The 16,961-nt window shown below is 33.4% G+C and overlaps 1 protein-coding gene across 2 annotated transcripts; it reads left to right on the top strand.

Annotated features, from left to right (window-relative positions):
* Positions 3,684–8,544, top strand: LOC109834317 (60S ribosomal protein L6, mitochondrial-like). 2 transcript variants are annotated; one of them, XM_020402310.1, is made up of 2 exons: positions 3,684–4,019; positions 8,007–8,544. In XM_020402310.1, the coding sequence occupies exon 2, from the start codon at positions 8,028–8,030 to the stop codon at positions 8,334–8,336; it is 309 nt and encodes a 102-aa protein (XP_020257899.1). In that variant the 5' UTR covers positions 3,684–4,019; positions 8,007–8,027; the 3' UTR covers positions 8,337–8,544. The 2 variants fall into 2 exon arrangements, with proteins under 2 accessions (XP_020257899.1, XP_020257901.1); XM_020402312.1 differs by having other exon boundaries at positions 8,004–8,544.

The raw sequence follows: 16,961 nt of genomic DNA, 5'->3' as shown, positions 1-16,961 counted from the left end.
CCTTCCGCCGCCTCTGCGACCCCGATTCCTCCTTCAGATCCGCCGTCGGATCCGTCGTCTGTTCCATAAGGTCGAATCGAAACTATAGTTTTAATTTCATTGTCAATATGTTATATGTGACTATAAGATTTTTGATTAAGTTTTTTTTTAATTTCATTGAATAGAAATCATGTTTAATCCTTCGATTCAAGCCTCTAATGAAGAACAAACTGTTGAGCCTAATGTTGCACCTACTGTTGAACCCGTGGTTGAGGAATCTTCAAGTAAAATTGATGAAAAACCTAAAAAGAAATGATGTTATTCTGAAGTGTGGTTAGATTTTGATAAAATAGATAAAATAGGAAAGAAAATAGTTGATGGGAAAGAGGTCACCAATATCATTAGAGCCAAATACAAACATTGCCCATTTGAAGCCGATGGACGTAGTATCAGGGGTACTTCCCATCTTAAAAACCATATACATTTACCAATTTGGTTGTAATTTATACATAGGTGTACTAATTCATATCCGATTCATATCCATTTGTTGAATATCTATTTCATATTCGTGATCGTATCCGATCCGATTTTCAAATATCCGAACCGTATCCGTTTCCGATGAGTGTAGATATGATTAAGGTTTTATCTTACCGAAGATAATCCGTATCTGTATCTGTTTATAGAAAGTAGATATGGATATTAAGTGTCATATCCGAACCGTATCCGCTCCGTTAACACCCCTATTTACAAGCCTTCATTGTTGTCAAAATAATCAAAAAATATTTAATGGGATTGGAAAAAGATAAATGAGGCTTGATAATTTTTGAAATGATGAAGGGTATATTAGTCTTTCCCTCTGTCAAACCTTGTGGTTAATAAGCCACCAAAATACAAGCTAGATACTCTAGCTTTATTTTTGTTGGATTATAAACCAAAATAAGCCATTTCCCATACATGTTGACCACTTGTTAAAAAATAGGCATTGTCATCATTGTGTCCAACTTGAGGTGGCATCCACTTACAATGTCTATTTTTTTGTCAGAGCAAACTTTTTAGTTCCAATGAAACCCTAACTATCTGCTACGTAAGAAGCCACCTCAGCATCATGTGATGATCATGTGACGTTTAGTCACTGGAAATTTTGCTCTGGCAAAATAATAGGCATTGTCGTCACTATGTCCACTTTATGTACCTTATCGTCGCTTGAGATAGAAAATATACTAAGTTGGTACTTAGATCAACAAAATTTGTCAATTTGGTAATTTAGCGGAAGGGAATGTCTTGTACCTTTTGCTATAGGTAGCTCATTCAAGCATAACATGATAGTCGTTTCTTGTCATGATAGATCATTTCCTATGATGTTTCACCATGGTGTATGATGGTCGAAAGAAAAAGGATGATAGCTTCGAGTTGGTGGTGGTCTTGTAAAGAAAGGTTGACTAATGGATTGTCCTAGACTGTAGTGCTATGTAAGCGCATGATACCAGGCCCTTAGGCTGATATATTTTATCTGGCACTTATTTTTTTATTATTAGCTACCTAGTAGTCTATAACTAAATCTCAAAATGGGTTCTGTTGGCATGTATCCACTACTTTTTAGACATTTTCAGCCTTTTTCCTCCTAAAATAGCCACAGAAAAAAAGATCCAAGCTTTTTGTGCTATCCTCAAAATCTCACTCGCAATCATAGCCACCGCAGCCCTAATCTCCACCGTTTGTCGCCGGTGAAGGTATCTCGCTTTCTTCTTCCTTGTGCTATTTGATTTTGCTTTCGCGAAAACGTGATCTTTATTGTTCCTTTATTAAAATTTTTATTAAATAAATAGCTTCTAAAACCCTAATCCTATAGCTATGGACCTGCATGCTTCCACTTATCTGTAGCTAGTTTCAGTGAAAAATTTAAGAGCCTAGATGGCTAATCTAATACTATTATAAAAGTGTGTTGGTATGTTAAAACATTTCTTCCAAAAATACCCTCGAAAATGTATATATGCATACATAAAACACATGCATGCATATACATAACACATACATACATCATAAATCATTCTCCTTCAAATCCCTTTCATAACCCTCAATTAAATAAAACTAAATGTAATAAATACACCCTCATACATGCATACATGAAATCATATACATAATACTTCATGCTTAATTACATAGCGTACATGAAGAGATAGCCTTTTAATTATACCATTATATCTATTTAATAACATCCAACTAAAACCTCAAAGCGTTCCCATCACATAACCTCCTTTACTATTATTATAATACAACACTAGCACCAGCTCAAATTTTTAGTCCATTAAGAAGGAAAGTCATAGTATTCATTAGAAATTTCATTCACAGTGAATACCCTAACCGTTGTTAGACACAAGAGTTACATTTCCATTATTGCATGTTAAATTAAATTAAATTAACTTATGGTTTTATAACTCCATCAAACCCACTTAAATGACATTAATCCAATCAAAACTTTTGAAATTCTCCTCTTTTAATTGTACCATTATATCTATTTAATGACATCAAACTAAAAACTCAAAACTTTCCCATCACATAACCTCCTTTACTATTATTATAATGTAGCACTAGCACTGGCTCAAATATTTAGTCCATTAAGAAGGAAAGTCATAGTATTTATTAGAATCGGTTGCTTTTCAAGCTTCCTCTAGATAACCTGAGAGGAGTTTTAGTTTTTCACTTAAGAGAAATTTTATCTATTTTGGAGGATCGAACTTCAATTTGTAGAAGTTCTATAATGCACGTGCAATTTATAAAAGTTTGTTAATGTAATTTCGAGCTTATTAGGCATTGAGTAAAATTATTTTTTAATGTCAAATGAAGTAAATATTAATTTATTCTTTAATTTTTCGAGCTCAAATAACTAAATAATTTTATTTTGACATTTACGTTTGTACCATATTCTTTAATTCTTAACACCATATGTTAATTTTGACCAATTGACTTTCCATCAATTATTCCAAGTATCTGGAGTTTTAAAATTAAAGGTAAATTAGTTGCTAATTTTAAACAAAAAAATTAATTTACAATTTGTAAATAAAATTATATCCAACATATATAACATCAATTTTATTATTTAATTGTTTCATATATCGTTATAATATATAATTTTTATAGTTTTAGTATAATCACAACATATTCCCGATTATTTCATCAAATATAGAAAAGTAATATGACTACACTATATTCCAAAATGTATATTTTAAGTCTCTTCATCATTTTCAAGCCATAGAAACGTTCAAAAAGTAAAAGAAGTATGTATACATGCACTTCTCAAAAAGTAAAACAACTATATATATGAAAATGAGTACACGTGCAACGCACGTGCACCATACTAGTTTATATAAAAATGTCGTCTGATTAATAGTTAACACTTAAACTTTTTCATGTAGCTAAATTGCTCAACTTTTTCATTAAATTATAACAGTGTTGTAAAAAAGCGGCGGATAGCGGGGCTATAGCGGCGCCTTTCGCGGTCGCGGCCCCTCAGCGCTACGCGGAGGGGTGTCGCGGTCGAATTAAGCGGGGAAACCGCTTTGTGTTCGTAAAGCGCGTAAAAGCGCTCAAAAGCGGGAAAGAAGCGAAAAAAATCCGCTAAACCCGCTAAACTCATTTTCTGATATTTTTTCCGCGCTGAACCCGACCCGAACCCAAACCCGATTTGTTAAAAGCAGATAAAACACGATTTTTTTCTCCCCCACTCCCGAACCCTAGCCGCGCCTGCGGATCTTCTCCGTTCCAGCGACGAATTTTTCTCCCACGACGGCTTTGTCATCCTCAGAGCTCCACAGCAGCGCAACTCCAATTCCTCAGAGCTCCTTCACCCGTTCCAGCGTTCCAGCGACTTCCGCTCTCCGAGTCCAGCCAGTGTTTCCAGCGACTTCCGAAATCCGAGTCCAGCCAGCGACGAGACGACTTCCGAACTCCGAGTCTCCAACAAGTTTCCCTCAAGTCTCCAACAGCTCAAGCCCCCAGCGTCGTCTCCATCTCTGTTGGCTAGATCTGCAACAGAGGAAAAGGTAAAATAGCTTCCCCGTCTTCTCTTTTCATTTTAAACCTTCTCAATGTTCTCATAGTTTTCCTGTCTTCATTTTCATTTTAATTGTTGGCTTGTTGCTATGCGAGACACTTTCTAGAAAGAAGAGGTTTCATTTTCTGATTTCTCTCTTCTGAATTTGCTCGGATGTCACAGACAAAGTGTGTTATAATTTTTTCTGATTAGTTGACGATAAGCTCGTTCTGTCTGTTTTCTTGATGGGAAGAGGAAGTTTGTCTGTTTAGAATATAAATAAGTTCTTAGCTATCTAGTATTTCACCTAAACAGTTATGAGCATGTAAATCCATTTAATTTAATTTGAAGCGGGTCAAGGCTTTTGATTTGTGTTAGGCTGTTGATTCTTGCTGAAGTGCGTAATTTGTCTGTGATAAATATTATTAATTCTTGGAGAACACCAATCTGGACACACGCCATTAGCCTATGACATGTAAATGCCCTGTAACTGTACATAACCAAAACAGAGTAGTCAATAGGAGCTATAATTCTTGTCATGCATGATACAACAAGCTTATCAATTATTTACTGATAATTGATAATACAAGAAATTTACAAGTTACAACTAATTAATATGTATGCGATAAGCGGCTTGATCTTCATTCATAATCAGCAGCTGCACCGAAATGATTAGTGCCCTTGATATTTCCAACTTCCAGAAAACCTGTATAATCAACATTTGAAATCAATCAAATCATTATAAATTTATCTCTTTGAGTTATTGAATGGATGAAGAAATATAACATGTTTATTTATTGTATGAATAAAGAATTTAAGAATTAAAGTTCTACTGTTAATATTATATAATTATTATTACACATCTATTTCATGTTTAGGCATTAAGGATGCATTTATAGAATTTTTAGATTTTTTATGAAATTATTACACATCTATTTCATGTTTAGGCATTAAGGATGCATTTATAGAATTTTTAGATTTTTTATGAATTTTCTTATTATTTAGGATATTTAAATATATTTAAATTTGTCCGCTATTTGACTGTGCGCTATTTGCCGCTATTTCGCCGCAATAGCGCGCAATAGCATTAGCGGTACCTCGCCGCGACGCGCCGCGATCCGCTATCAATAACCTTGAATTATAATATGTTTGAATGTGGGTGTCAATCAAATTTCAGATTTTCTTAATATATTGCTTTATGATTATTGAGATAATTGTTTGATTTTTAATATATTGGTTATGATTTTACTTGGATGATTCGTGATATTTAAGCAGAAATCATTATAGTGCTGGTTAAAAATTCCTTGAGATAATTGTTTGATATTGTTTATCCTATTTGAATCAACTCATGGATGTTTATAAATATATGGCAAAGTTTCATATATATTTATTTATTTTGATTTGATAGTAGAATGAGAACGAGAGATTATTGTGTTGAGGGCTTCATGTCCACCAATGAGTTTTAAGCATTTTATTTAAACTTACCAAAGTTGTCCATTATGCACAGTCAGCTGTTAATACATAAAAATTTAGGAATTATGCATATTTGATAGTTATTTTCTGTTAAAAAAAGACTCAAAGTTCATGTTTGTCTTGATCTGTTAATAGTTATAAATATCCGTGTCCTGCTCATGCTCTTGATATCCCAACATTTTTGAGAATTGATCTCTTTGGATCTTTAACTTCAATAATGTTTCTGCACATTCGTGATGGAGTGTTAGATCTTTATTGTTATAAATGATGTATAGGATGTGTTTTTTTATTTGGTTAGAGTGTTTTTGTGCTGGTGAATTGCAAGTTTCTTTTTAAAAGAACTGTGTGCATACTTGTTTGGTTCCCCTTCCAAGATTTGTGTGGTCCAGTCTCCTCATATTAGCCCATATCGTGATGGATCAAAACTCCATTCCTGGCTCGGCTAAAATACTAGATTGGTTTACTTAAAAATACTAGATTGGTTTACTTAACTCCTATTAGCAATAGGGTATTTTTAAAAGCTCTAGCATTAATAAGATCTTTTTTCTCCCCTGCAGTGAGAATTCTGGTGGGAACTGTAATTTTTTATTGGGAAAATTTCTTCTGACCTTTCAAATATATTGTATCTACCTTCTCATTCTCCTTCAACCTTCTCCAATTCAAACCCAAATCCTAATTCAACCCCAACAACCTACATCCAAGCCCATCTTTAAGCTCTATGAGTGTTAAGGCAGCTCAAAAATCTCAAGATGATCAACCCCTTGTTTGGATTAGAGTTTGGGTTTGAATTGGAGGAGATTGAAATAGAAGGATGAGGCTCTATTGATGATTGAATGATAGTGTGAAAGAGGTCTTATTGGGTAAAGGGATGAAAGAAATTTAAATCCGGTGAGGTTGAAGGAGAAGGAGAGTGTAGATATAATAACTTTGAGAGGTCGGGGGTAAAAGAAGTTTTAAAAAAATATTACAATTCATGTCAGAATTCTTGCCTCCGGCGAGAGAAAGGGGTTTATTGATGCCAGAGCTTTCAAAAATACCCTATTGGTAAGAGAGGACAACTAAAAATACGAATCTTTAGTTGTCATGGCTCTTTTCTTTGTTTATTTGGTATTACTCAGAGCATGTTTGACAAGTGGTCAACATGTATCGTAAATGACTTATTTTGGTTTATAATCCAACAAAAGTAAAGCTAAGAGTATCTAGCTTATATTTTGGTGGCTTATTAGCCATAAGGTTTGACCGAGTGAAAGACTAATATAGCTATCATCATTCCAAAAATTATCAAACCCATTTATCTTTCTCCAACTCCATTAAATATTTTTGATTATTTTGACAACAATGAAGGCTTGTAGGCCACCCATTTGCCAAACACTTTACTATTATATATGGAATATAATCCACTAAATTTACCATATACTTTGGCTTATAATCCACTTGGTTTAGAATCCATTTGTGGATTATAAGCCAAGTGAATTATAATCCAAAGTTGCCAAATATGTCCTTAACCTTATGAACATGTATTTACTCTACTAGAGATGAATGATACTCATAGATTAACTTGTTCAAGATTTCAAGTTATTAATAAACCTCATAAAATTTGATCTTCTAGCAAGTACCAAACTATCAATGACTTGTTCATTTAAATAGTTGTAATTATCTTATTATCGAATGTACTCATCGTTGGTATTTGGAAGTTGTGTCATGTCCCTTCTCATGCTCATTAAAATACAATAGATATAAAAGTAGAAGTTTTCACTAAAAACCAGTGATTTCATTTTATTTTTTTCATCGACTTTCTCAACTAAGTTTCCTAATTCTTGATGAATTTTATTTTCATCTTGAAGCTGAATGTTGTATGCCTACAACAACAATGACAACAAAGTTTTTATCCCAATTTTTTTTGGGGTCAGCTACATGAATCATATTCTCTTGTTCAGTTTTGTTTTAGGGTTATCTTCTCCCTTAAGTTAATCACTATTAGATCCTTCTTAACTTTATAAGTTCTCTTAGATCATCTTTAATCTTTGCTCCATCAATTATACTCTTTACTTCCTATCCTGATTGGCACATTTTGTGGCCTCCGTTGCACATGACCAAACCATCTTAATTGATTTTCTCATACTATCCTCAATATGAGGAAGATCTAACCTCTTATGATTGCACTTATTTCTTATCCTATCTCATAGTATATCTCTAAGAGTTCATTGTAACATTCTCGTTTTGCTACTCTCATTCTTCATTTCTTAACTGCCCAACAGATTAATAAGGAATGTTGTATCCATAATGAATGTCAATGACTTACTCATGTAAGTTAATTGTATTTTGTAGAAGGAATTTGTGTCATGTGTATCACCCTTACCATCTTTACAGAAACATCAATTTTCATCTTTTCCATTTTTTGTTATTTCTTTCTGTGACTTTCTCGACCATATTCCATAGTTTTTGGTGAGTGTTATTCATCTTGAATCTGAATGTTGTGCACCCTATTTGCATAAATTCTAATTAGCTTTTATTTTGTTAGCAGGAAAGCTGAATTAGAAAACATATGGAATCTAAATTTTTTCGGTTTCTCAAAATTGTGGGAGTTGGATTCAAAGCTAGAACCGAAGCAGAAGGCCGTCAGCTTTTCCTGAAACTAGGTTACAGCCACGAGGTGGAGTTTGCTGTCCCTCCTGCTGTCCGAGTGTTTTGCTTCAAACCCAACATAGTTTGCTGCACTGGATTAGACAAACATAGGGTGCACCAGTTTGCTGCTTCTGTTCGTAGCTGCAAGCCGCCTGAGGTCTACAAGGGCAAGGGTATAATGTATATTGATGAAGTTGTTAAAAAGAAGCTAGGGAAGAAATCAAAATGATGTTTATTGTTTATTGTTGATTTGTGCGAGTTTGTTTGCAAGAAGCTCAGTCTTCTCATGTCAAGTTGTTTGTTTTAGGAAATGGTGATAAGTTGTTACCTTCTTTGATGAAATGGTTTTAAGTGGGGGTTTGAGTCCCCTGTATCATCCTAGTTGCTCATTTTCTTGTTATTGGATATCTATTATATATAAGCCTGTTGCTTTAGCATTTTCTGAGGTATGCATTCATTGAGGAAGTTCTTCTACATTATTACATGTTGGTCAGTTTTGTACTTCAATGTTTAATTGTATGCTGTCTGTGTAAAATCTAGTTGGATCTTCATGATATTGAACGTACTCTTGTCTCCTATTAGAAGCACCTAAGAACAACTCTTGAGGTTTTGCCCCCCAAAAAGAAATCATGAAAAATTGTTAGCGCACCCATTTTAATGGAGTTCTTTGGACTAGAAAAATATTTACCATGTTTAGACTAGAGTAATGTTTATCATGTTATTTCCATATGTTTGTTTAGACTAGAGTAATGTTTATCATGTTATTTCCATATGTTTGTTTGTAAGAAGCTTAGTGTTTTGATGATGAGTTGTTACTTTCTTGGGTGAAATGGTTCGACAAGGTAAAATGATTAGCACCAACGCACACTGCTGGCTTTGAGTGGTCTTTATCATCTATTTGCTTATTTTCTTCCGTGGAAATCTCTTGCAACTCTTTCTCTGAGCCTTTTTATTATTACTAGTTTTTACACACGTGCAATGCACGTGATTTAATACCATGATTAAGTATTTTTGACAGTTTGTGCTTATTTTTTTCTTTAAACTCTTACATCCCGATTATTTTTTTATGTTTTTTTAAATGGGATACACCCAATTTAAATTTTCATGTTGATATTTGAATTGACAAAAAACAAATATAATTTAAAAATAATTTGAATTTTCATATTATTTTTGACCGATATGAAACTAAGCGTTATTTGAGAAAGTATAGCATTGCAAAGTAAAAAATATTAAAATAGTGTTATACAAGGAAGGTGAATATTTAAAACCAATATGGCAAAATGATTGATTTAAAGTATGTTAAAACGATGTAAAAGAGAATATGAAGTTTATTCCTAATCATTGATAGACTTCATAAAAAAATATAAATTAAAGATTAATGCTAACTCTAGTATACTTTTATATGATAAAAACATCCACATAAGAATATAAAAGTACTGAAAAAAATTCATGAAACTCCCTTCTAAAGATTCCTAATTTCACTCAAAATAATTAAACTATTCTATAAAATATTCATAAAATATTATTTTTATTTCTTCTATTTTATTTTTTATTGAGTTAAGATCAATCCTTCTTCAGGTTTATCATTTATCATTTCTCGGACAATTCTAGAGTATTGTCTTCATCATCTACATCAATTGTGACATCAGGCTAATTTTGTATTTTTATGCTATTATCTTTCCTAGGCTCGTTAATTTTTTATCATCTCATTTAACTTTACAAAGAAGTCAAATGTACTTATGATGTTCAACACAAACTGCTCAAAATATAGACTTTGATTTTTTTTCTATTTCAATGAGAATAAATATTAATTTCATATATATAAAATTCTTTGTGTTCCTAATTTATTACTTAAATAAATTAGAAGCTATCTCTTTATTTTCCTCTAAAATGAATTCTTCTGATGTGCATCCAATAAGAATTTCTGTTATTTCAATAATATTACCTTTGCTCTATCCCTGTCATTTTCCATAAAGATCTAAACTAAATACCTGCATTATTCATTACCAATTTCTCTTAGATTATAATATTAATATTTAATTTGAAGAACACAGTATGGAATTTATGAATACTTACTAATTTTTCTTATGTCTTCCATGGAGATTTTTTCTTTGATTAGGATAAAGTTATTAAATTATTTTTTAATGTAACTCATTCAGTGCTTCATTAATAGATATGTCTTATGTTAATGCCAATTCAAGTGATTCATTGACGTTTTCTGAATTTTAGATTTATTTCCATCACTTTCCCATTTGCAATGGAAATAACTCAATTCTTTTAAAGTTATCTCTAAATATTCTAATAGTTTCTCCATATGTAATTCCTTGTATTCTTTTACCCTATAAATATTATTAACGTCAAAGATTAAAGTTTCTAAATTAAAATCAATTAATGCTAAGGTATAATATTATAGTGTTTTATCATTTCTATGGATTTAAACATCTATCAATTAATGTTACGAATGTATTTTGGCTACCCCAACTTATTACTAAAATTATATGAAATTACTTTAATTTATATAGTGCCGATAATTTTTAATCTATAATATTTTTAAAAATTTTATCCATTAACCGGATGTTTTTAATCAATTCTTATTGTTTTTGTTTACCAGTATCAACTTAGACTATTCTTAGATGCTGAAAATGGATAGTAAATCCCTAAATTAGAAATTTTAATATATATATATATGAAAAATACCAAACAATTACACTTTTCTTTGCCAAGTTTTAAAATTTTAGCCCATTTTTGTGGTTTTGAACTTTGAGGGTGTGATTTATAATTTTTAAAATTTTGAAAGAGTTTTTAAAAAAATTTACTTTTAAGTTTGGTAGTTGTAAATTCTATGTTTCATGTGTTGGTGGTAATTTTTTAAATGTTAGTATATTTCTTGTAACTCTAAAATTTTGAGGGTGTCTTTTGCAATTATTAAAACTATAGATTAATTTTGAAAAATATTAAATTTCAGCGGTCTACCAATCGACGAATTTGATGTGTGCTAGTTAAAAACTTTGAAAATTTAGAGTTTTTTTTACAATTTTTAAATTTTGAAGGAGTTTTTAAAAAATTTTGAGGTTAATTTTGGAAAATTTTAATTTTTAGGTGTCTAAGGGTAATATCTTGAATTCATCTTATTTTATTTACAAATTTTAGAATTTTAGGGTGGCTTTTTATAATTTGAACTTTTGAAGGTGTTTTTATAATTTTTGAGATATTAAGGGTGTTAATTAAAAAATTTAAATTTAAATGTCAAAAATTTTAGGTGTATCATGGTAATCTCTTGAATTCATCATTGTTGTTTGTAAGTTTTAAATTTTTAGAATTTTAATGTGCTTGTCTGTAATTTAAACTTTTGAGGGTGTTTCTATAATTTTTGAGACATTGAGGTGTTAAATGTAAATTTTAAATTCTTTGTAAACTGATGTTAATTTTTTAATTTCATGTTTTTTATTTTATGTTTTAAGACATTTGGATGAGTTTTATAGTTTTGAACTTTTCAGGGTCTTTTATGCAATTTTAAAACTTTTTATGATTTTTTTGCAATACTTCATGTATTATAATATGTTATCTACTTGTATTTTCTTTATCTTAACAAACTAATATCATTTTTATGTTTTATATATTTTATTAATATTAGTTTTTTTAAATTGTTAAGCTAAACATGGTTCACATAGGATGAGGATAAGATATAATTATGATTAGGATAGATTAAGATATAAATAAAATATTCAAAATAGTGAAGGGTAATATTGATCATTAAAAATTAGAATTTGATTATAGATAAGGTAGTTCAAATTATAAAGTGGTATATTTGTCTAAAAAAGATTTTTCGAACTCGTGCTTTTAAAGGGAGTATGATCAGCCCTTTTTCTCAGACGATGAACAGAAAAGGACCAAAACCCGGAGGATTGCCTCATGCGCAAAATATAAACCCCTCTTGAGGTTAAATGCCCATGTTTCAGCTTGATGATAACCGTTTGAAATGATTCCAGGCAGAGGAGCACGTTAACTGATTTAATATGCCAAAGACACTACGAATATATCCGATTAATATCATTCAAGTTAATGCTGTGTCTAATTAAGCTGCATTCTCTTGGAAGAAAGGACAACTGTGAGATAATAAATTACTAAAGTACATAGCATTTGCCTAATCACTGTTAGCACAGGGTAAACATGTATTATGACCATACCAAAGAGTTGCTTTTTATGGATGATGATGAAAGCTTTCCACAGGAAATATGCACAGATGCAATACAATTCACCGTTATTTTATGGGTGAGCTGCAAGCCTACGAGAGAGAGTATTTCAGTATTTCTTTCACTCCAAAAGGGAAAATTATAAATAGATTACTAGGAAAACAGCAAAAATGTGTGGAAAATGTTCCTAGATTAGATGCGAGTATTAGGAAAATAGGGTAGTTAAGAAGAAGAGTTGAACGCCCTTGTGCTACGTACTCCCAGAACAGATGTGCTCACTGCTTTTTTTTTATGGGACAAGTCCAAGTGGGATATAACGTGAGCTTTTCCAAAAAAATAAAAAAAAATTGACTATGTATTTCTTACACAAGCACGCAGATAAACTTGATCAGCCATATGTTGAACCCTGACAAAACTTAGAAATTTCCGTTTGGATGAAAATCACAATGTCAAATAACAACAAAAGTTCTCTAACCTTCAAGGAACTATACAACCTTATAAATTTAACCATACTGTTAAAAGCCTCATGAAGCTAGCTCCAGCTTAAGCCCTAGCTTCGCTATACAAGTTATGGGCCACTTCAGGTCCCACTTCAAGATTTTAAAAGATCTTTTAACACGTCACTTCTAGCCACTTGTCAAATTCAACAGTCTAAATAACAATGGGTTGACAAAGTGGCAATGTGATACGGGAGGGTCAATGCAAGAATGGCAGTTATACATTTTTATGGTATAGCCCTTCATGCTTATAGTTATCTTCGATAGGAATTTGGAGTTGACCTAGGTAAACTCGAGTATGGTTGGGAACAAATTGTAAGATTTGTAATGTTCTTTCATGAAGCTTCCACATCTTCGAGTTATATATTTCATGTCTGAGGGCTTTTATAAGAAAATGCTTAGATTTGATGTATTATTAACTCCTAGCAAGGATCTCGACTCCCATCAATACCAATAAGAATCCAGTATTAAACAAAAGGAAGGGTCTCCATCGACCCCTTCTTTTGTAAATTAAGAAACCGATCGAAGAGAGTTGTAATTTCTTTTTCTAAGCTAGTTAGAGAGAGATTGCAAAGAGAGATTGTATTCATTCTTTTCCTAAATCAATTAGGGAGATTTAATACAAAATTCTATTCTCATTTCTTCTTCAGTTTTTCCCGCCGAACAGCGACCATATTGCCAGTGTCCTCAACTTCTAGACACCTTGGCTTGAAATCTCTTGAAATAATCTCCGAGGCTTTCACCGGTCTCTATTTTATCTATAAATAGACAGAGGAGGGAACCTTTTGCTTAGTGTCAGCCAAAAAATAATGTACCAACTTTTGGCTGAGTTGTTCAAAAATGTGAATAGACTTCTTGTCCATTGAGTTCTACCACATGTTTACGCTTCCTGTCAAGGTGATTGGAAAAGCTCTGCAGATTATTGGATTACTCACTTGTTGCATGCGCATTAGGTTATGGAAATTCTATGTGTGCTCCGTTAGATCTCCTTCACCTTTGTACTTATCAATGTCAGGCATTTTGAAGTTAGTGCATGGAGTGTTCATGATCCAATCGGCAAGAGGAGTGTTTCTTCCGATGACATCTGCAAGGATATTGAATGTCCGGTCATAACAGAGGCAAAATTATCAATGGAAGGTCCATTCTATTCGCTGAGCCTCGACCGACATGAGGATGTCTAGTGCCACGCGATGTTGTCCATGTATCATATTCACGGTCAATACTTGGAATTTCGCCCGTTGCTTCCATGTCGTGCGGTAGTTGTTATGGGTGAGTGCAAAGTGAGTTTGAGGCGAGGCGGTGGAGGAGTAACATTCCTAGTTTGCTTCTCTTGCGGTAGTCACTCAAACTGATTTTTAGAGTGAGGAGCAGCAAATGGTGGAGGAGAAATCTGGTTAAGAGGTTCCTTCGTGAAAGAAGCGAACTATTGCTGAGGAGATTGGGAAATTCTTTGAGTGGATTCATTTAGTTGGGCATGAGTTACATATCCTATATTGGTTGCATCTCCAACATTAGAAACTGATGATTGGTCTATGTGATCAGAATTAGTCATGTTTCCCAAAGCACAAAAAGAGGCCTAGCGGTGGGCGCCAAACGTTGATGTCAGGAGTTAAGTAGTGGCATTTAGGGTGGATTTTGAAGAAGTTAGGGCCTTAATCTCCTTTTAATGGATGATTCTTAAGCAAGAAAGAGTCCAGCACACATGCAACATGTTAGAGGACTTGGAGATGGGTTCTTCGGTGGTTCTTTCAATGATTTAGTTGTGATCTAAAGGAAAATTTTAGTTCTCTTAAATGTGTAGAATTTTGCATATCTTCATGCAGTATGCAATGTGCCAATTTTACTAGAGCTGGAAAGGTGTTAACGTAACTTTGGCCGAGTCCATGCAATTGGCTAAGTCAGCTGATATTTTACAGGTGTTAGAAGCGGGTGGTTCGAGTCACCCTTGTATTTATTGTGATGGTGATAGAGGGCTTGTAGCGTTGGTACGATCCGATGAGTCATTATGACTTCGAGGGAGATGCAATAATAGCTTTGACTATACATTTAATATGATAGTGACTGGCTGTCGTTGCTAAGTTTGAGAGGGAATGTCCTTCATCTCTGTTCTTTGAGAGAGGTCGAGTGATAACGCCTTTTAACTTGGGTTGTTGAGCGAGAATGCCTCAGATATCTGAGATGGCTCGAGTGAGTATGTCTTTCAAGTCAGCCTTCTAAATGAGGACGAGTGAAGATGCCTTTCGAGCCGATCTTTATAAGAGTTGGGTTGAGTTGATATCCAATTGATCGAGACACGTGTCACGTTCTGGAATGAGATTTGTACTTAGTGGTTTCTATGATATAACAAGTCTCAAGTTGCCCCTTCTCTCTTCATCTTGCATGTGGCTACCTATCATATGCTCATGCTTATCTATGTTGATGATTTCATCCTCACTGGCAGATCTCATGCACCAACTTTTGAGCTCCTCGCATCACTTCACAAAGAATTTGCCATGAAAGACTTGGGTTCTCTTCACTTTTTCCTTAGAATTGATGCTCTGCCAACTAATTCCGACCTTCTCCTCACTTAGTCAAAGTATATGATCAATTTCTTCATCAAAATAACATCGTCGATGCAAACCTACTTCAACACTGGTTTCTTCCAGAGCTCATTCCACATCCATCATTGCATCTCCTCATGTTGATGTCACTCACTATCATAGTATTGTTGGCGCTCTTCAATATCTCATGTTGACTACACCCGATATTGCTTATACCGTTAATGAAGCTTGTCAACATATGCACCAACCAACCACTCTCCATTTGAATGAGGTCAAACACATTTTGCGCTACTTAAGGAACATGATTTATCTAGGGCTTCTCATCTTAACTAAATCCTATTTGCACCTTCATTCTTATTCGGATGCATATTGGGCAACAGATTCTAACAATCATCAATCCATTAGCAGCTTCACATATTCTTACGAATCCAATCTCATTTCATGGATCTCTAAGAAACAATGCACTATGCTTGCTCTAGCACTGAGTCCAAATACAAAGACTTCGCAGTTGCAACATGCGAGCTAATTAGGTTCAAATTTTACTTGATGAATTGAAGATTTCATTATTTTCGACCCCCACTCTTTAGTGTGATAATATTTATGCTATCTACCTCATACCAGTCTTGTGTTTCATGCTTGTATGAAACACATAGAGATTCATTATCACTTTGTGTGTGAGCATGTGGCTATGCATTAGTTTATTGTCCAATTCATCTCAACTGTTGACCAAATCACTGATATTTTCACTAAGGGGTTGTCAACAATACGATTTACTTATCCTCAAGTCCAAGGTGTTAGTTTGTGATCGCCTCATCATATTTCAAGGGAGTATTGACCATATCAAATCTTCTATTCAACAAGATCCAATAAAATTGGACCCACTAACTTTTAATCAAATCCTCACAACCAAAATAGCTAGATGTTGTAAATATGGTTGTTGAATCAGTTCTTGGCAACAAACTAAGATTCTATATGTTTATATTGTTTTGAATCTTATTCCATGTAATTTGATATACAAAACTATCTTTATAAGAGGCTAATCATTTGCTCGTGATGCAAGCCATTGTCATATTATCAACATTGCAAACCAAAAGGGAGAGATAAGCCCACTCATTCTTCAGGAGTTTCCCATTCTCTATACCAACTTCCAAATACAACTCTCATCATCTACCTTAACCATAAAAATACTATCGTCTAAATCTTGTCAATTAGACTTAAAAAGTGAAGAAAACTATCACATTACTTTTAGGGTGAGGGGGAGGGGTACAGGTAGGAGGAGGAGGAGGAGAAGAAGTGAAAAATAACATTTAATCTTTGCATTAAATTTTGGCTTGTTAGTGATGAATTCTTGAAACCTCTTAGCATGCAGGGGTGGGCAATAGGATGTGCTAGCTCGTCCCTCGGGCTTGCTTGTGTGGGCTTAGTGGCCGGGCGAGCCAACTTGTGGCTCACAACTAGACTAGTGGGCCATATTTGGCTGCTTATATTTGGGCCTAAAGCTCGACCCAATCCTATCATATTTGTTAAGACGTGTTAAGATGTAGTCTGTAAAAAAGCTCTTACTTGGGTAATAATAAATTCTCTTTTGGTATGAACATTTATTTGAGATTATATAGTACAAGTG

Source organism: Asparagus officinalis, chromosome 3, assembly GCF_001876935.1.
Source record: "Asparagus officinalis chromosome 3, Aspof.V1, whole genome shotgun sequence".
Classification (NCBI taxonomy): Eukaryota; Viridiplantae; Streptophyta; class Magnoliopsida; order Asparagales; family Asparagaceae; genus Asparagus; species Asparagus officinalis.
Note: the sequence above shows the minus strand (reverse complement) of the source record. Positions and strands in the feature narration are given on the sequence as shown.